The sequence below is a fragment of the Rhinoraja longicauda genome, unplaced genomic scaffold, assembly GCF_053455715.1.
Source record: "Rhinoraja longicauda isolate Sanriku21f unplaced genomic scaffold, sRhiLon1.1 Scf000140, whole genome shotgun sequence".
In the NCBI taxonomy this organism is placed as follows: Eukaryota; Metazoa; Chordata; class Chondrichthyes; order Rajiformes; family Arhynchobatidae; genus Rhinoraja; species Rhinoraja longicauda.
Genome location: NW_027601358.1, coordinates 142,299 through 163,293, shown reverse-complemented (window position 1 = coordinate 163,293; position 20,995 = coordinate 142,299). Strand labels below are relative to the sequence as shown.

At 50.1% G+C, this 20,995-nt stretch overlaps 1 protein-coding gene across 1 annotated transcript in view; it reads left to right on the top strand.

The window, feature by feature from the left end:
• Positions 1 to 7,892: 7,892 nt before the first annotated feature.
• Positions 7,893 to 20,995, top strand: part of LOC144590116 (ribonuclease T2-like) — a 77,550-nt gene continuing 64,447 nt past the window's right edge. The window contains exon 1 of the mRNA XM_078394974.1: positions 7,893 to 8,235. Coding sequence (XP_078251100.1) covers positions 8,155 to 8,235 — 81 coding nt within the window. The 5' untranslated portion in view covers positions 7,893 to 8,154. The remainder of the gene's footprint in view (positions 8,236 to 20,995) is intronic.

Sequence of the window (20,995 nt, the reverse complement as noted above, 5' to 3'; positions counted from 1 at the left end):
GGCTACCTCCCATCCTCTACTACCCCAAGCTGGCTACCACCCATTCCCTTTATTTCCGAAACAGGCTACATTTCATTCCCCGAACTCCCCCAAGCTGGATACCTCCCATCGCTTAGTCCCCCAATCTGGCTACCTCCCATTCCTTTTTTCCCCAACCTGGCTGTCTCCGATTCCGCTTACACCTCAAAGCTGGCTACTTCCCATCCCTTACTCCCACAAACTCTCTTCCTCCCATTCCCAATACACCCCAACTTCCCACCACCCTTACTCCCCCAAGCTGGCATCCACACACCCTTTACCCCCCCCCCCCACCACCTCCCAACCGTTACTCCCCCAAGCTGGCTATAAACTGCCTACCTCACAATCCCCTTCCTCCCCCAAGATGTCTACCACCCAACCCATTCATCCCCAAGCTGGTTCCTCCCATTCCCCTAACTCCCCCAAGCTGGCAACGTCCCATAGGTCACTCACCCATGCTGGCTACCTCCATCTTTTACTCCCCCAAGCTGTCTTCCTCCCACCGCATACTGCCCAAAACTGTCGACATTTGCTTCACATTGTACAGGGCATTGGTGAGGCCGAATCTGGAGTATGGTGTGCAGTTCTGGTCGCCAAATTATAGGAAGGATGTCGACAAAATGGAGAGGGTACAGAGGAGATTTACTAGAATGTTGCCTGGGTTTCAGCACTTAGGCTACAGAGAGAGGTTGAATAGGTTGGGTCTTTATTCTTTGGAGCGTAGAAGGTTGAGGGGGGACTTGATAGAGGTTTTTAAAATTTTGAGAGGGACGGACAGAGTTGACGTGGGTAGGCTTTTCCCTTTGAGAGTGGGGAAGATTCCAACAAGGGGACATAGCTTCAGAATTGAGGGACAAAGGTTTAGGGGTAACATGAGGGGGAACTTCTTTACTCAGAGGGTTGTGGCTGTATGGAATGGGCTTCCGGTGGAAGTGGTGGAGGCTGGCTCGATTTTATTATTTAAGAGTAAATTGGATAGGTATATGGATAGGAGGGGATTGGAGGGTTATGGTCTGAGTGCAGGTAGATGAGACTAGGTCAGGAAGAATGGTCGGCGTGGACTGGTAGGGCCGGACAGGCCTGTTTCCATGCTGTAGTTGTTATATGTTATATGTTTTATATCCTTCCAACCTGGCTAACTTCCATTCTCCTAATTCTATGAAGATGGCTACCTCCCATCCCTTACTACCCCAATCTGGCTACCACCAATCCCTTACTCCCACTAGCTGGCTACCTGCCATCCCTTACTCCCCCAAGCAGTCTTTCGCCCATCCCCAAACTTCCCCAAGTCAGCTACATCCAATTCCCCATAAACCCCGCAGCTGGCTACTTGTGATTCCCCCAAATCTGGCTTCTTCCCATTCCCAACACCACCCCCCCCCCAATAGGGCAGCCTCCCATTCCACTTACTTCCCAAAGCTCGCTACCACCCAACCCTACTCTCCCAAATCTGTTACCTCCCATTCCCCTTACTCCCACATGCTGGCTTCCTCCAAACCCATACTCCCCCAAGCTGGCTACCTCCCATTCCCTTTACTCCACCAAGCTGGCATCCTCACATCCCTTACCCTCCCTTCAGTTGGCATTCTACCATTCCCCTTGCTCCTCCAAACTGGCTCCATCCAAAACCTAATTTCCCCAAAGCTGGCTTCCTCCCAGTCCCTTACTCCTTCAAGCTGTCTTGCTTCCATTCCCAATAATTTCTCAATCTGGCTTCCTCCCATATGTTACTTCCCCAAGCCAGCTACTTCCCATCCTTTACTCCCCCAAGCTGGCTTCCTCCCATTCCCCACAATATCCCGTTGGCAATCTCTGATCCCTTACTCCCACTAGCTGTCTACCTGCCGTGCCTTACTCCCCTAAGATGGCTTTCTCCCATCACCTAACTCCTCCAAGACGGTTACCCCCCATTCCCCATAATCCTCCAAGCTGGCTACCTCCGAACCCGTAATTCCCCCAAATCTGGCTTCTTTCCATTCCCAGTACTCCCCCAAGCTGGCTGCCTCCCATTCCCCTTACTCCCCAAAGCTGGCTACCACCCATCCCTTTCTCCCCAAACTGGCATCTCCCATTCATTCCCCTCACTCCCCCAGGCTGACTCCCTCCCATCCCTATCTCCCGCAAGCTGGGAACGCCCATTCCCCGTACTCCCAAAGCTGGCTTCCTCCCATCTTTCCTTCCATCCGTTTTTCTCCTATGCTGGTTTCCTCCCATCCCTTACTCCTCCAAGCTGGCTACTTACCATCCCTTAATCCCCCTAGCTGGCTACTTCCCATCCCTTATTCCCTCATGCTGCCATCCTCCCATTCCCAATACTCCCCCAACATCCCACCACACTGAGTCCCAAGCAGGCATCCTCACATCCCTTACCCCCCTAAGATGGCTGCCTCCCATTTCACTTACTCCCCCAAGCTGGCTACCACCCAACCCTTTCTCCCCCAAGCTGGTACCGCCCATTCCACTTACTCCCGCAAGCTGGCTTCCTCCCATCCCTTACTCCCCCAGGCTGGCTACCTCCCATTCACCTTACTCCACCAAGCTGGGAGGTAATCAGCTTGGGGGACTACAAGCAATGGGTGGAATCAGGCTAGGAGAAGCAATGGGTGGGAGGAAGCCAGCTTCGGGGAGTTCTGGAAATGGGAGGTGGTCAGGTTGGGAAACAAGGCAATAGGAGGTAGCCAGCTTGGGGGAGTAAGGGATGGGGGGTAGCCAGCTTACGGTGGTAAGGGATGGGAGGATGCCAGTTTGGGGGAGCACTGTGACTAGAACGAAGCCCGCTTAGGCGAATTGGGGATTGGGAGACAGCCAACATGGGGGAGTAAGGGGAGTGGGAGGTAACAGCTTGGGTGAGAAATGGTCGGGTGGTAGACAGCTTGGGGGATTTTATTTCGGAGTCACGTGAGTGACTACGTGAAGACCCCGTCCAGCACGCATGCGCGACATTAGCGTTCACGCAGTGCACCCGCGACGAACGGGAGTTCAAGGTGCTCCCGCTACAAACTAAAAAGTCGGGCCGACAGGTAAGTCTACCGTGGCCGTGAGTATTTTCTCTGGTCTGCTTTAGGTCCACAAGATGAGCAAGACCAGAGGAAAGAAATTTCAGCTTGCCCCCGTTCGTCTTCCGTTGAGGAACGTTCTTTGGAGGGGGGGCAAGAGGCGGCAAACTACCGAGCCGAGCCCAGCACCGCTAGTGCAGCCTGAGCAGCGAGCTGGAGGTACCTGCAGCCAGAACCGGGCGGTAGTGTCCGACGTTTCGGATGAAGATGCCACACCGCTACACAGCGGCACTGGCAGCCGCCTAAAGCCAAACGGCTTATGGAGCAAATGCTCCAGCGAGATCTGCTGAGAGAGCAGCAGCAGACTCGCCAAGGGAGGGCCCAGAGCGCCCAGGCACTCCCGCAGTGCCCTTTGTGGCACTGGCCATTGCCTCACCTTCTATTGAAGGCAGCATTGGCGACCAGGTCTGGGCTGGTCAACAAGATGGGTTCTTGGCTGAAGATCTCCGGAGTACGCAGAGTGTACAGGATCAGGAAGAGCTGCTGGGTGTGGTCAACCGCTACGTGGTCATTCCACGAGGGGGTCGGCTTTTAGAGCCAAAAACTTTCAGCCAGCATTGACCACCTGTCCTCAAAACCCCTACAAGAACGGGTGGTCAATGAGGCCCTTTGAGCTATATACAGCCCCAGAAAATTGTACATCATTGCATGTACCAGCTGTAAACAGCCAAATTTGGGGACATCTGGGGCAGAACATCAGGAACCTGGAGTTGAAGCTCCAGAAAATCATATGCTCGGTCCATTGATGGTGTGGACATCTCCACAAATCAGCAAGATACATTAGCTCTGCTGTGCACCACTCAATATGAGATCATCAAGCCTGCCCTCAACCCTAAGTTTGCAGGCTTGCAAAACACCGGGTTCAGAACCTCCAATTCTGCTTTTTGTAAAGGACCTTCCAAAAAAGGTGAAAGACCTAGAGGAAGAGTCCAAGACCTTTGGTCTCGTGAGGGCAGGTTTAGGACCGAGCAGACCCAACAAACCCAGGCGGCAGTACCCCACGGCGTCCACCAGTCGTCGACCACCATATGGGACTGGTGAAAGCTCGGGGCCCGCAACCATTCCCCGTAAGCCTTTTTTAGGCCAGGGCCCAGAGCGGACCCCATGGAAAATGTGCCACCCCCAACAACATCAACGCCAACAGCAGGCCTCTACAGCCCAGCAGACACCTCATCGTCCAGCGAAGAGGCAGAAGTAGCACCAGTAACCATGGAGGTAGGTGGGTCTGGTCCCTCTCAGCATATGACCAGTACGGGCTCTATACTATCAGGGGGGAGATTGCACTGGTTTTTGGATGCATGGGAAACCATCATTAATGACAAGTACATACTAAGCTGCATTCATGGCTATAAAATTGACTTTGTTCATAAAAATATTCCGCCAGTTCAGCTTATACCCCAAAGGGTATTCACCCTCTCACTCAATGAGAAACAAGAGGGTCAAGCTGAACTTATGAGGCTACTAGCAAAAGGTGTCATTGAAAGAACAAAACATGAACCTTTGGAATTTGTGTCTAATATTTTCACTAAAACTAAAAAAGATGGTGGATGTCGCATCATCATTGACTTAACTACGTTTAACGAGTCAGTTAACTATACACATTTCAAGATGGAAACTTTTGAAACCGCCAGACTTTTGATTTCTAGAGGGTACTTTCTAGCAGGCATTGATTTAAAAGATGCTTACTACTCAGTACCCATACACAAGGAGCATCGTAAATACTTAAAGTTTATCTGGATGAAACAGCTATGGCAATTTAAAGCCTTACCAAACGTTTGTTTGAAACTTTGGGGTTTGTCATACATCCAGATAAATCCAATTTTACACCGTCCACTACCATGGACTATCTTGGATTTACGATTGATACTGTTCGCATGTTTGTAACTCTGCCGAAGGGGAAAGCATCAGAATTGGCACTATCATGCCACGAACTAATGGATAAACGTCAGCCAACCATACGGCAGGCAGCTAGAGTTTGGTAAAATGGTAGCAGCTTTTCCAGCTGTACAATTTGGACCTTTGCACTACCAAAAATTTACAAAGAGCAAAAGTGCACGCACTAAAGCAAAACTCAGGTCACTTTGACCGAGCCATGTATTTAACTGCTGAATCCATTCCAGAGTTACAATGGTGGACAAGGAACATTAGGCTCAGTTCCAGTCCCATAATAATAACCAACCCAGTATTAACCATGCAAACGGATGCCAGTGCTTTGGGCTGGGGAGCAACTAACATGCAATCCAGCACAGGGGGCAGATGGACTAATTCTAAATCATCTTGCCTACAGACACGGGGTATCAACTATTTAGAAATGTTGGGTGCGTTTTATGGTTTAAAAGCATATTCATCTAATACGCATCATGCACATGTCCGGTTGCAATTAGATAATACCACGGTGGTGGCTTATATCAAACACATGGGTGGTGTAAAGTCGATATCGTGTGACAAATTGGTCAACCTAATCTGGCAATGGTGTGTCGAAAGACATACTTGGTTATCAGCAACTTACCTACCAGGTAAGCAAAATACAGTGGCAGACACCAGGTCACGCAAATTTAACGATAACATCGAATGGATGTTAAATCCCAAAGTATTTGCCGAAATTACAAAGCAATATGGCACACCAGATATCGACCTATTTGCATCCAGGCTGAATCACCAGGTACCAACGTATGTCGCTTGGGAACCAGACCCTGAGGCAGCAGCAGTTGATGCATTCACGCTGTATTGGGGGAAAATGTTCTTTTATGCTTTTCCTCCCTTCTGCCTCATCAGTCGGCTGTCACGCAAGATTCAATTGGATTCCGCTTCAGGAATCTTGATAACACCCGACTGGCCTACACAGCCATGGTTCCCAGTGGCCCTCGAAATGGCTGTCGAAACACCGTTGGAATTCCCCAGCAGTCCGGAATTATTAATCCACCCAGTGTCAGGCATTAGTCACCCGTGCCATGACAGAGTCAATCTCCGGGCTTGCAGATTCTAAAAAGACCTCTACTGGGCCTGGGACTGTCTGAGGACGCCATCAACATGATGACCGCATCCCACCGGGAGTCCACCAGGAGACAATACCTGACCAACATAAGGAAATGGGAACGGTATTGCTCCAAAACAGGAACTACCTACACTACAGCGACAGCCACCAGTGTTGTGGAGTTCCTGGTTGGATTACATCGGGAAGGACTCAGCTACAGCGCCATAAATACAGCCAGGAGTGCGTTGTCAGCTTATTTGGTTCCAGCAGCAGGACAACTGACTTTGGGGTCCCATCCATTAGTGGTAAAAATCATGAGGTGCATTTTTTAACACCAATTCCCCCAGACCAAGGTACACTCAGATCTGGGATGTCAGCATTGTGCTGACGTACCTTAGGGGATGGCCACCGCCCAGGGCACTCACGCTGGAACAACTTACACTGAAATCAGTCATGCTCATGGCACCAGTGTCAGCTCAAAGGGTACAGTCCCTCCACCTTCTGAGGCTGGACAGCATGACAGAGTCATTGGACTGTTTCACATTCCATATTCAGGGACTGGTCAAACAAACTAGACTAGGTACCACGCCTCCAGTCATGGAGTTCTGGGCATATTCATCTGACCCACGGCTGTGTGCCAAGACCCATCTCGCCAATTACATAGACACAACATACAACTTAAGAGGGAGAGAAAAAGCCTTATGGATAAGCCACAAGAAGCCTCATGGTCAGGTGACGAGCCAAACCATTTCAAGGTGGCTCAAGCAGGTGCTTAAGTCCGCAGGAGTGAATACTAATGTTTACAAATCTCACTCCACCAGGGCTGCATCTACGTCGGCGGCTAGTCGAATGGACGTGCCTATCGACCATATTCTGGCCAGAGCAGGATGGTCCTCGGAAAGAACTTTCCAAAGGTTTTATAATAAACCGCTGGCGCAACCTGCTACATTTGCAGACAGAATTTTAGAGTCTGCAGATAATATTTAATTTGAGCCCTGGGGAGCTCTCTGTTCTTTGTTGTCATTAATAAACCTTTTTTGTTCACAAACAGGGTTCTTGATTGCGATAACATACTTCCTCCCTCTAAGGTCTTCAGACAGTGAGTGAAGCATGAGCTGGTACACGGTTCGGAATCACAGAGCTTTGAAGTCTTCACGTAGTCACTCACGTGACTCCGAAATAAAATAGTAAGATTAAATGAGAACTTACCAGTTCGAAGTTTGATCTGTATTTTATGAGGAGTTACGATGAGGGACTACGTGCCCTCCGCTCCCACCCTCTTTTATACAGATCAACTGGTAATTAAGTTCTTATCCTTTCTTTACTATATTTATTTCAATCATTGTGTTTTTTCTGTGAATCCACACCGCTGCTTTGAAGAATGTCGCGCATGCGTGCTGGACGGGGTCTTCACGTAGTCCCTCATCGTAACTCCTCATAAAATACAGATCAAACTTCGAACTGGTAAGTTCTCATTTAATCTTACTATTAACGGAGGGTGAGGAAGGGATATGGAGGGCAGCCAGGTTGGGAAGTGTGATGGGAGGAAGCCAGCTTGGGGGAGTAAGGGATGGGTGGTTACCAGCTTGGGAGAGTAAGGTTTGGGAAGTAGTTAGTTCCACGGAGTACGGGGAATGAGTGGAATCCCGCTTGGGAAAGTATGGGGTGGGAGGAAGCCAGCTTCGGGAAGTTCGGTGAATGTGAGGTCGCCAGGTTGGGAAACATGGGAATTCAGGATATCTTTATTTGTCATCCAAAAAACAAGTCTTTTGGATGAGATTTGGTCACCCACAGTCCAACAATATGAGCAGTAAAATAAGCAAATTACACAACCCCAACCAACACAAAACACAACAAAAATAAAGAAACATCCATCACAGTGAGTCTCCTCCAGTCACCTCCTCACTGTGATTGAAGGCCAGGATGTCTTTCCTCTTCCCCTGATGTCTTCTCCTGCGGTCAGGCTGTTGAAGCTGCCACGTTCCAGGCCACGCCGGACGGTGTAAGGTCCGCGGTGAGCCGACCCAAGCCCCGCGATCCGCGGTGAGCCGACCCAAGCTCCGCGATCCGGGGCGGGTGAACACGCTGCAGCTGCCGGAGCTCCCGATGTCGGCATCCATGCGGCCCGAGCCAAAGGCGAGTCGCAGCCGCTCCCGCAGCCTCCGAAGACAGCCGGCTCCGCTAATGGTGAGTCCGGTCGGTCCGCGGGCTCTGTGAACCAGAGCCCAGGTGGTCCCGGGTGGAGGCCGCCAGCTCCAGGTGTTTGGCCGATGGTAAGCCGCAGCAGGAACGGAGACACCACCCACAAACAAAGGTCGGGTCTCCATTTGGAAGGGACAAATTTACAATTATACAGTTTTACAGAGGATGGGATGAAGCCAGATATGGGGATAAAGGGATGGAAGGAAGGATGGGAGGAAGCAAGCTTGGGGGAGTAGTGGGAATGGGAGGTACCATCTTGCGGGAGTAAGGGATGGGAGGTAGTCAGCTTGGGGGAGTGATGCGAATGGGAGATACCAGCTTGGTGGGGAAAGGGTTGGGTGGTAGCCAGCTTGGGGGTGTAAGGGGAAAGAAGTAAGTGGAATGGGAGGCAGCCAGCTTTGGGAAGTATTGGGAATGGGAGGAAGCCGGATTTGAGGGGAATTGCGGGTTGGGAGGTATCCTGCTTGGGGGATTATGGGGAATGGGAAATAACCGTCTTGGGGGGTTAGGTGAAGGGAGAAAGACAGCTTGGGGGAGTAAAGGATGGGATATAGCCAGCTTGGGGGAGTAACGTATGGGAGGAAGCTAGCTTGGGAGAGTATTGGGAATGGGAGGAAGACGGCTTGCAGGAGTAAGGGATTTGGGATGAAGCCAGCTTTGGTGAAATTAGGGATTAGAGAGCCAGTTTGGGGGAGAAAGGAAATGGGAGGATGCCAGCTGAGGGGGGCGGGGGGGAAGGGATGTGAGGATGCCATCTTGGTGAAGTAAACGGAATGGGAGGTAGACAGCTTGGGGGGGGAGTAAAGGATTGGAGGAAGTCAGCTTGCGGGAGTAAGGGGAACGGGAGTGACCAGCTTGGGGGAGAAAGAGTTGGGTGGTGGCCAGCTTGGGGGAGTATGTGAAATGGGACGCAGTCATATTGGGGGAGTATTGGGAATGAGAGGAAGCCACATTTGGGGGAATTACGGGTTGGGAGGTAGCCAGCCTGGGGGATTATGGTGAATGGGAGGTAGCCATCTTGGGGGAGATAGGGGATGGGAGAAAGACAGCTTGGGGGAGTAAGGGATGGCAGGTAGCGAGCTACTGGGAGTAAGGGATGGGATATAGCCAGCTTGCGATATTGAGGGGAATGGGAAGAAGCCCGCTTGGGGGAGTAAGTGATGGGAGGTCACCAACTTCAGAGAGTAAGTGTTGGGAGGTAATCAGCTTGGGGAATACAGGGAATGGGAGGAATCAGGCTTGGGGAAGTAAAGGTTGGGAGGAAGCCAGCTTCGGGGAGCTCCGTGAATGGGAGGTTGTCAGGTTGGGAAACAAGGGAATGGGAGGTAGCCAGCTTGGGGGAGTAAGGGATGGGAGATAGCCAGCTTACGGGGGTAAGGGATGTGAGCATGCCAGGTTGGGAAAGTACTGTGGCTGAAATGAAGCCAGCTTAGGCGAATTAGGGATTGGGAGACTGCCAGCTTGGGGGAGAAAGGGTTGGGTGGTAGCCAGCTTCGGGGAGCTCCGTGAATGGGAGGTTGCCAGCTTAGAGTGGTAAGGGATGTGAGGATGCCTGCTTGGGCGAGTAAGTGGATTGGGAATTTGTGGGAGTATTGGGAATGGGAGGAAGACCGCTTGGAGAAGTTAGGGATGGGAGGAAGCCCGCTTGTGGGAGTAAGGGATAGGAGGAACCCCGCTTGTGGGAGTCCGGTGAATGGGAGTTAACCAGTTTGGGGGAGTAGGGGATTAGAGGTAGCCATTTTAGGGGGGGGGGGTAAGGGATGGGTGGTAGCAACCTAGCGGGAGTAAGGGATTGGACGTGGCCAGATTGGGGGAGTAAGGGATGGGAGGTGGTCAGCTTGGGGGAGTAAGGGATGGCCGGCAGGCCGCTCATGGGAGTAAGGGATGGGATATAGACAGCTTGGGATATTGAGTGGAAAGGGAGGAAAACAGCTTAGGTTAGTAAGTGGTGGAGGTAGGGAGTGACGTATGGGAGAAGTGACGTATGGGAGGTTGCCAGCTTGGGGGAGTTAGGGAAATGGGAGCTACCAGCTTGGGGATGAATGGGTTGGGTGGTAGACAGCTTAGGGGAGGAAGCGGAATGTGAAGTCACCAACTTAGGCGAGTAATAGATGAGAGGCAGCCAGCTTGGGGTGTAACGTTTGGGACGTGGCCAGATTGAGGGGGGGGGGGAGGGGTGAGAGGATGCCAGCTTGGGCGAGTAAGGGTGATGGGATGTTGGGGGTGTATTGGGAATGAGAAGAAGACAGCTTGGGGGAGTAAGGGATGGGAAACAGCCAGCTTCGGGGTGTAAGCGGAATGGGAGGCAGCCAGGTTGGGAAAAAAAAGAAATGGGAGTTAGCCAGATTGGGCGAGTAAGGGATGGGAGGTAGCCAGCTAGGGGGAGTTGGGGGAATGGAATGTAGCCAGGTTGGGTAAAAAGGGAATGGGAGGTAGCCAGTTTATGGGGGTAAGGGATGTCAGGATGTCAGCTTTGGGGACTATTGGGACTGGATGGAAGCCATCTTAGGGGAATTATCCATGTACCTGCCCAAATGTTCTTTGCCAATGTGGTTATAGTCCCGACCTGAACTAACCACTCGGACAGTCCGCCCAATATACCGACCACCCTCTGTGTACAAACATTGTCCGTACGGTTCGTAATCATTTGTCTTTTTGCACAATTACCAACTGCTCCCTTGTTCTTGATACCATTACTCAACAAAATACACAAAAAAATACTCTGCCCATCTAACTTATCTATTTCTCTCCTGATTTTGTACACCAGCTGTCATCCTCCTGCGCTCTATGCAGTACAACCCACGCCGTCGAAAACGTTCCCTTTAAGTCCTACCTCTTGGCATGATATTAAAAAGAGATAGGTATTGATCAGGTGAGGGGAGGGGGGATAAAGTTGGTGGAGGGGGGAAGGAGTGTGTGACTGAGGTTCTTTAAAACAACCTTAACTCAATTTCAGTTAATGTAGGGGGGGTTTTGGGGAGCTTTTAAATGGGGGTTATCTTTAACAGCTCAGCAGCAAATAAAATCTTTATACAAAAACTCTTGTTTGTTTGTTCCGGGACTACAGCCAAAACGGTACACGTTAGCACGACAATTTTAAGCCCACCTTACCATCGTCCGGTGGTCTTATTGGAAGACGTTTCATCGAAATAGGTGTTATATTTTTTTAAGTTATTCACATTTTAAAGTTTAAATCTGTCTCCTTGGGAGGAGGGGGGAGGGAGGAAAGGAGAGGGGGGGAGAGAGGAGAGGGGGAGAAAGGAGAGGGGGAGAGAGGAGAGGGGGGAGAGAGGAGAGGGGGAGAGAGGAGAGGGGGGAGGGAGGAGAAGGGGCGAGGGAGGAAAGGGGGGAGAGAGGAGAGGGGGGAGGGAGGAGAGGGGGGAGAGAGGAGAGGGGGAGAGAGGTGAGGGGGGAGGGAGGAGAGGGGGCGAGGGAGGAGAGGGGGGAGAGAGGAGAGGGGGGAGGGAGGAGAGGGGGGAGGGAGGAAAGGAGATGGGGGGAGAGAGGAGAGGGGGAAGAGAGGAGAGGGGGGAGAGAGGAGAGGGGGAGAGAGGAGAGGGGGGAGAGAGGAGAGGGGGGAGGGAGGAGAGGGGGGAGAGAGGAGAGGGGGGAGAGAGGAGAGGGGGAGAGAGGAGAGGGGGGAGGGAGGAGAGGGGGCGAGGGAGGAGAGGGGGGAGAGAGGAGAGGGGGGAGGGAGGAGAGGGGGGAGGGAGGAAAGGAGAGGGGGGGAGAGAGGAGAGGGGGAAGAGAGGAGAGGGGGGAGAGAGGAGAGGGGGGGAGAGAGGAGAGGGGGGAGGGAGGAGAGGGGTGTGAGGGAGGAGTGGGGGTCAAGGAGAGGAGGGGGAGAGCAGGGGGGGAGAGAAGAGAGGAGAGGGGGGAGAAGAGGGGGGAGAGGAGAGGAGAGGGGGGAGAAGAGGGGGAGAGGAGAGGAGAGGGGGAGAGGAGAGGGGGAGAGGAGAGAGGGTGGGAGAGAGAGGGGGAGAGGAGAGAGGGTGGGAGAGAGAGGGGGAGAGGAGAGGGGAGAGGAGAGGGTGGGAGAGGAGGGGGGGAGTAGAGGGGGGCAGAGGAGAGGGGGGAAAGGAGACGGGGGAGAGGAGAGGTGGGGGGAAAGGAGGGGGGGGGAAGAGGTGATCGGGCGCTGCGCGAATGCGGGAGGAGTTTGGGCCCAGCTGGTCCGCTTGGTCTAATCAGTCTGATAGGTGGGCCTAAAAATGTTGTGCTATCTAGTACAGTTTTGGCTGAAGTTCAGTCACAAATAAACAAACAAACAAGAGTTTTTGTATATAGATAGATGGCTGTATGGTAACTCAAATTTCACTGTACATGCGACAATAAATTGAATCTTGAATCTTGAATCCTGAATCTAGTACCTGCCTCAACTCCGGCAGCTCGTTCCATACACCCACCACCCTCTCTGTGAAAACGTTACTGCTCAGTTTCCTATTAAATCTTTTCCCCTCTCCTTAAACTTATGTTCTCTGGTTTGTGATTCCCCTACTCTGGGCAAGAGACTTTGTGCGACTACCCTATCGTTTCTTCTCATGATTTTGTACACGTCTATACGATCACCCCTCATCCTCCTGCGCTGCAAGGAATAGAGTCCCAGCCTGCTCAACTTCTCCCTGTAGCTCAGGCCCTCGAGTCCTGGCAAAATCCTCATAAATCTTCTGTGCTCCCTTTCCATCTTGACATCTTTCCTATGTCATGGTGCCCAGAACTGGACACAACCCTCTCAATGCTGCCTCACCAACGTCTGATACAACTAAATCATGACCTTCCAACTTTTATACTCAATACTCTGAATGATGAAGGCCAATGTGCCAAAAAGCCGTTTTGACCGCCCGATCTGCCTGTGATGTCACTTTCAACAAACTATGTATCTGCACTCCTAGATTGTCTGCTTTACAACACTCCCCAGAGCCTTAACATTCACTGTGTAGGTCTTGCCCATGTTTGACTTTCCAAAATGCAACACCTCACATTTCTCAGTGTTAAATTCCATCAAGTATTTCTCAGCCCACATGGCCAACTGATCAAGATCCTGCTGCAATTTGAGTTGTGATGGTGGGTGGGTTTATTGGCTGTTTTGAATTGCCCTCAGGGTGTGCGTGTGCTGGGGGGGTGTTGGTGTGAATGTGGGGAGAGTGAAGTGGGTGAATGTGGGATCAGTGTAGACGGGTGTGTGGGTGGTCACTGCACGGCTGGAGGCACTGCCACTGTGCTGTAGGACTGAGAGCATCTCTCCCTCCCACCACCAACATCACAGAATCCAGTCCATTCCCCACTCCGTATCAGTCAGCTACTGCCTTGCTGTGGTTCTCAGCTCTCCCTCAGTGGCAGGCACACCATGGAATCAGAGCCTCCACCTTACCATCCACGGTAATGATACAGCCCTGCAATCTCTTGAACCCCGCTCGACCACCCTCTGATACAGAGGTATCCACTTGGCATGCAGTCTGCTGCTCTTCCTTGGGTGCTTGCTGTTGGGATCAGCCAGCCACTGAGCCGCTATCATGGCTTTGCCCACGTTGATGGAGTCTCCACCCTTCATCCCCTCATTTATCGAATATTGTGCCGAACCTGATGCCAAATTAAACCAATCCCCCCTGCATGCACATAATCCATATCCCTCCATCCCCTGCATATCCATGAGCCTGTCTAAAGCCTTTTAAATCCCACTATCATATCTGCCTCTACCATCACTCCCAACAGCACATTCCAGGCACTCCCCACTTTATGTTGTAAAAACTAAATTTTCCCCTTATATTCAACCTCCCAAAATGCAATTCCGCATATTTGCCCGGGTAAACACTGCCTGCCATTTCTCCGCTCACATCTGTAACTAAGTTATATATACATTTGAGTCTTTTTTTCACTGTCCCTGAGCACCAATTTGTGCATCATCTGCACATTTACTGGCCAACTAATTTTCATCGCTATCATTAATATATATACTGTTAAAATAGGTGCCAGCACTAATCCCTGTGGAACTCCACCGGTTATGGGCCTCCAGTCAGAATAACATCCTTTCGCCACAGCCCTGTGTCTTCCCTGGGTGAGCCAGTCTGAATCAAACTATCACTGGTCATCTATTCTATATATTGTATGTGTTTATAGTATGATGTTCATAATGCATAGGAGCAGAATGAGGCTATTCAGCCCATCGAGTCTACTCTGCCATTCTCCAGCCATAGACCCTGGCTGATCTATCTTTTCCTCTCAACCCCATTCTCCTGCCTTCTCCCCATAACCTTTGTCGTAGCCATGTGTATTTGCTAGCTGTCTTAGCATACTATATTCTTTTGTATCCTATTTTTGGGGCTTACATACATGGGCATATGTGCATATATGGACTGGGAGGAGCCAGGGGAGGGGCCAGAATTACAATTGGGAAGACCGCGATGTTATGCGATAGACACGAGAGGAGCTGTGGTGGGATACAATTCTTACCAAGTCAATGACTAGAGATATACTAATCTGTTTGTATAACTACTTCAATAAACGACTAATTAAACTGAAACGTCATGAAGATCTCTGTCGTTGTTTGCGTCAAGAATGTTCACTCCACTCCTTTCGTAAAAGTGGTAAGCTTAAGGACTTTATTGGGAAGGACTAAGTTGCTGCTACAACCTTTGACGCCCGGACTAATCAAGAATCTTGATTAGGTTGAAGGAGCCGAGAGAGGGAAGAAGGTCCAGAAGAGGCTCATGAGAGTTATCCGGGGGGTGATTGGGTTAATCCGTGATGTGTGTTTGAAAGCTGTTTGTCAGAGGGTGGTGAACCTGTGGAATTCTTTGCTGGCTGTGGAGGCTAAGTTATTGGGTATTAGAGAAGAGAGTCTAAAACTAAAGGGCATACGTTGACGCAGAGAGGGAAAAGATTTAAAAGGGATACAAGAGGCAACTGCTTCCCCATACAGAGGGCTGTGTACATATGGAGCTGTCAGATGCCATGGTAGAAGCAGCTACAATTATGACATTTGAAAGCCACTGACAGCTACATAGAAGGGGGTGTTTGAAGGGATAGACACAGAGTGCTGGAGTAACTCAGCATCTGCAGTTCCTTGATAGCCACAAAAAGTTGGAGTAACTCAGCGGGACAGGCAGCATCTCTGGAGAGAAGGAATGGGTGACGTTTCAGGTCGAGTCCCTTCTTCCGACTGGTTAGGGATAATGGAAACGAGAGATATAGATAGCGATGTGGAGAGATACAGAAGAATGAATGAATGATTGAATGAAACAATGAATGCAAAAAAGATATGCAGTTCCTTGTTTCTATCAAGGGTTGAGGGGATATGGGCCTGGTACAGGCAAGCTGTGGCTGGATAGTATGCAAAATAAAATATTTCATTGCATCTCGGTACACGTGACAGCAATAACAGAACTAAACTAAACCAATTGTCTCGATCAGGCTGCCATGAGGAACTTTATCAGGATGCATCTCTGCTTGGCTTGGGAACAACTCCATCCAAGACCACGAATTGTGGACGCAACCCAGACCATCACACAAACCAACCTCCCTTGTATTGACTCTATTTATATCTCATGCTGCCTCGGCAAGGCCAGCAGCATAATCAAGGACATCACACCTTAGCCACTACCTCTTCTTTCCTCAGGCAAAAGGTATTAAATGTGAAAACGCACACCTGCAGATTCAGGGACAGTTTCTTCACAGCTGTTATCTGGAAAGTGAACTATCCTATCACAGCCAGAGAGCAGTTCTGAACTACTCTCTATCTCTTATGGTAACCCCCAGATTTCACTGACACTAATGTCCATGAAGCCGGAATTAAGAACAGAGTTAGGCCATTTGGCCCATCGAGTCGACTCTGCCATTTATTCATGACCGATCTATCTTTCCCTCACAACCCATTCTTCAGCCTTCTCTCTGCACCCTTTGACCCCCTTACTAATCAAGAACCTGTCAACCTCTGCTTTGAAAATACCCAATGACAGCCTGCACAGCTGTCTATGGTGATGAATTCCACAGATTCACCACCGTCTGGCGAAAGATATTTCACCTCATCTCCATTCTTAAGGCACGTCCTTTCATTCTGAGGCTGTGCCCTCTGGTCCCAGACTCTGCCACTAGTGGAAACATTCTCTCCACATTCACTCTATGTAAGCCATGTCTACTGGTCACTGCAAACCTCCCATGGCCTCTGCATTGTCCTCCACTACCTCCCCCCCCCCCCCCCCCCTCACCCCAACCACACACACTGAACTGCAAACAATTAACCCCTTCAAAACCTTTACACATTTCTGGATTTCTTTATGAGGAAAGCCCTTTCAGTCCTTCCAGTCTGTGCAATCGTATTGGCCCACAAAGTTTACCTGTGGCCCAGGATGGGCTACCAGAGTGACCGATCACCCCGTGGGGCAGGGGATGTGGGAGGAGTGCCAGGGGAACCCACGGACACAGGAAGAGCATATAAACTGCACACGGATTAGAGCTGGCAGACAGCAGCACTAACTGCTGCTCCACTGTACCCTCTACTTGGTTTTCTTTCTTCCAGCCTGTTTCATCTGCTTTGCAGACTCATTTACTGAAGGCACCCAGCGGTCCTGAATCATTGTGGGTTTCCCTTCACCCTGCCAATCCAGCTCTGAGCCTGACCATTCAGTTTGGCTGCCCTGCCCCAGGAATCCAAGTCCTTCCTCTTGCATCAGTTGTGGGTCACACATTCACCTGCACCCCCTCCTGTCTCCATCCATGGCACCAGGAGAGGTCCAGACATACATAACCAATACAAGACAAGTTTTGAAATGATTTTTTATTGCTTAAAAGCCACAAAGCAAAGCATAGCTCGCATTTGCTGAACCCCTGGAGTTTCAATCTGTCTATCACACCACTTCTTTGCCTGTTTGTGTGGTGTCCTTCCTTTGCTTGTACATATGTTTCCTCTAGGTCTCTCCCCATAATAATTTTGAGAACATTGAAAGGTGCATGTCCATGTAGTGACGATGTGTGATGTGAGCACAGGTCACAGCTGAGTCTCCAATAAAGAATATTACCTTCAGGTGATAACTGCAGTGAGAATTTAGCAGCTCGACAGGACTAACACATGAACACCTCCAACTTTCTCTCTTTCCCTCTTTCAACCTGCCTCTTTTTCCTGTTTATCCATCCACCAGAGTGTCTCTGGCAGTCTCTGTTCTTCCATCCCTTTCCATCCCCTGTCCCGCTGAGCATTTGCAGAATCGTAGCGTGCTGTGCAGTTGATTGGCTGTGAGCTCCGTACGGTTAGAAATACAAATGTGCTTCAGTAATAATCTGTGGGCAAAAGAAAGTGGTGAAAACCTTTCTGGGAAAGGAGCTGGAGTGAGGGTGACCAACAGTCGGTGAAGGGTCACCCCTCACTCACTCACTGTGGAAACCCCCCATTAACTCAGAAACTATCACCCCAACCCACTGGCAGGCCCTTGTCCTTGTCAACCCAAACCCTACTACCTCCCCCCTCCCCTCCCCCCCATTCACTGAAGACCACCGCCCCATCCACCCATTCATCCTCTGGGGCTCTGTCACTCCAGGTCTGTCCCTGCCCAAGAATAGATGGGAAAACCATGCTGCTAGGGGAAGGGAGCAGGTTAGGCAGCATCTGTGGAGGGAAGGCACAGTCGACAGGACTAAATAATCTAGAAATAATTTACCAGAATTTTTCATGGCTTGATGGCCTGAGTTAGAGAGAGTGATGTGTTTTGGGTGTTTAAAATCATGAGGAGAGTGAATAGAGTCTTTTATCCAGGATAGACAATCAAAAGTCAGAGGTCCTAGATTTAAGGAGAAAGGGGCAAGATGTAATAGGAACCTGAAGACCACTTTTTTCACTCAGAGGATGTTGGGTCATGGAATTAGGTGCCAGTGGAGATCATTCTTGCAGGAACTATAACAGCATTTAAAAGACTCTTGAACAGGCACATGGATATGAAAGACATTGAGGGATATGGGCCAAACACAGGCAAATGGAACTTGCTTATATGAGGCATTTTGGTCGGTGTGGACAGGTTAGGCCGAAGCAGCTGTATCCATGCTGTAAGAGATAGATTGTAGGAAATGTTTCCCAATGGTACATGTGTCTAGGGACAGAGGGTGTTGGTCTAAGGAGGATCCGAGGAAGACCTTTATCCATTCAGAGGGTGATTGGAATCTGGAATGATCTCCTTGAGGGGATGGTGGAGGCAGAAATTTTCAGTGTTGAAGAAACATTTGCATGAGCTCCTGAATTACCAAGACTGAGTAGGGTACGGACCAAGTGGTTGGAGTTGGATATCTGATGGTCAGCATGGACACGATGGACTGAGGGTTCTGTGTTGCATGATGTGGCTATAACCCTTGCATTTCTCTTTGCCACTCTTTCTTCTCTTCTCTATTTCCCTCTCCTTCCTCCCGGTCTACCTATCTGCCTCCCTCACACTCTCCCCCCAAACTATCTCTCCCCTGTACCCCTCTCACCTCACTCTGCCTTCCAGTTCTCTGTTTCACTTCTCTCACTCACTTCCTGTTCCACCCATTGTCCTGTCACCAACATCACTTCTCCCCACTAGCGCTTAGTTGCAGACACCTTCTCTGGATCGAGTGTTTGCTTTTATACTCAGGACTTGATACTCACTTCGATTCCATTTACGTTTTCCAAGATTATGTCCTGTGAACAGAGAGCGGAAAGATAAGGTTACCAGGTATGGACGGATCTAAGTTAGGACATCCGGAGCAGAAATAAGGAGAGATTATCAACTACTGAACCGTGGAGAGGGAGAGCCAGGCACAGGGTGGGAACAAGTCCCACATCCCCTCCCCCTCTGGAATTCCAGATTGGATTTGAGAATCGGTGAATGACAGGAGTCCACTCAGCCCATCAGGCTTGTTCCAGCTTGATGGTGGAGCTCCTTGCTGAGTCTCACTCCCCATTCCTCCCCACAGTCCAGACTTTCTCCAGTTCCCTTTACCCAATGCTGTGAATCTACTGAGCTCCATTCAGGCAGCACATCCCAGATCACTGGAGTTCCTCGCCTGAAACTTCTCTGCTGTTGTCAATCCCCTTCCCCCCCCCCCCCCCCCCCCCCCCCGTATCTTCTGCTCTCCCTCTCTCCTGCCATCCTCCATCTATTCAATCTCTGAGAGGGCTTTCAGGGGTTTGATGAAGTCCTACCCTCAAGGCTGTGTGAAACTGGGCCAGAGGGGGTTAAAGATTGGGTAGCAGCATGGACCGGCAGCTGAGAGTGGGGGATAGTTATACTTCAGACTGTAGGCAATGGAAACATCAAATTCATATCAAATCCAGTAAAAAATTGTGTTTCAATGAGATCACCTCTCATTCTTGGAACTAGAGTTTAGACCAAGTTTGTTCGTTCTCTCTACAGAGGAGCAGCCAGACCCCATCCCAACCCACCATTCAACCTGCTGAAGCAATGCGGCTCACCCTCCATTGAGGGTAATCTTTCCTCAGGCAGGTACAGCAGATCTGTACATATTCCAGGTGCTGTCTCACCAGTGCCCCATATAATTGGAGCAATCCTCTTAAAATAAAGCCCAACACACAACAAATAGCTCACTACCCTACATGTGAACTTTCAGTGGTTGGTGTGCAAGAACCCCATACTTGGACCTCTCCCTACACCAACACCTTTCAATTTCCCACCATTTAAATTTCTCCACCTTTCTCCACATTATTTTCCATCCGACATGTTCTGCCCGATGTCTCTGCATAATCCTGGCTTGGTATTATCAGCTATCTTGGATATATCATGCAGTGAGCTGGTGTAGGGTCCTGACCCCAAACAGGCACCATCCCTCTGCCTCCACTGATGCTGAGTTCCTCCAGCAGTTTGTGTTTTGCTTGGACATATCCAACCTGATCTTCTAATACAATTCAGGGATATCAATTGTGAGCAGCTGGGCCCAGCATTAATCCAGCATCATTCCTGGTCACAGCCACCCAGCCCAAAAAATGACCCATTTTATCCGACTCCATCTTCTCTCAGTTGACCAAGTCCTGGCTAGTATATTACCCTCATGGCCGTGCATGCTAACTTTGTTTAATAACCTCCTATACTCCAGTTTATTAAAGGCCTCTGAGTCCAAATACATATCAACTGGGTCCTCTTTTTCATTCCTGCCTGTTGCAACTTCGAAAGACATTAAGGTTTCAGGTTGGGACACTTCTTTGGACTGATTTTGGGGGTGGGGGGGTGGGAAGGAAGTTGGATGAGAGGGGCAGGACAAAGCCTATGAGTCACGGGTGGACACAGACAAAGGTTTTTTGATCAGCGAATGATTGAAAAAAGTCCAGAGGGTTAGTTGAAAATTGTGAAGCTAGAGGAAGGAATGTAGTTGGAAGGAAATGGGTGAGAGAGAAATGGTTATGAGTCCAGGTGTAGCACAGGGAAGAGAGATGGACTGGGGGGAAGGAAGGGGGGAAGAAGGTGGGGGAGTTTGGTAAGTTACCCAAATTGGAGAATTAAATGTCCATATTATTAGGTTGTAAGCGACCCGTGGAATTTGAGGCACTGTTCCTCTAGTTTGTGTCTGGCCGAACTCTGGCAATGGAGGAAGCACAGGACAGAAAAGTCAGTGTTGGAATGGGAAGGGGGGTTAATGTGGTTAGTAACTGGGAAATCCAGTCGGCTTTGGTGGGCCGAGCTCAAGTGTCCGGCAAAACAGTCGCTGAATCTATGCTTTGTGTCACCGATATAATGAAGGCCACATCCGGAACACGTGGAACATCTGGAAGGTTAGATCGCATGTGATC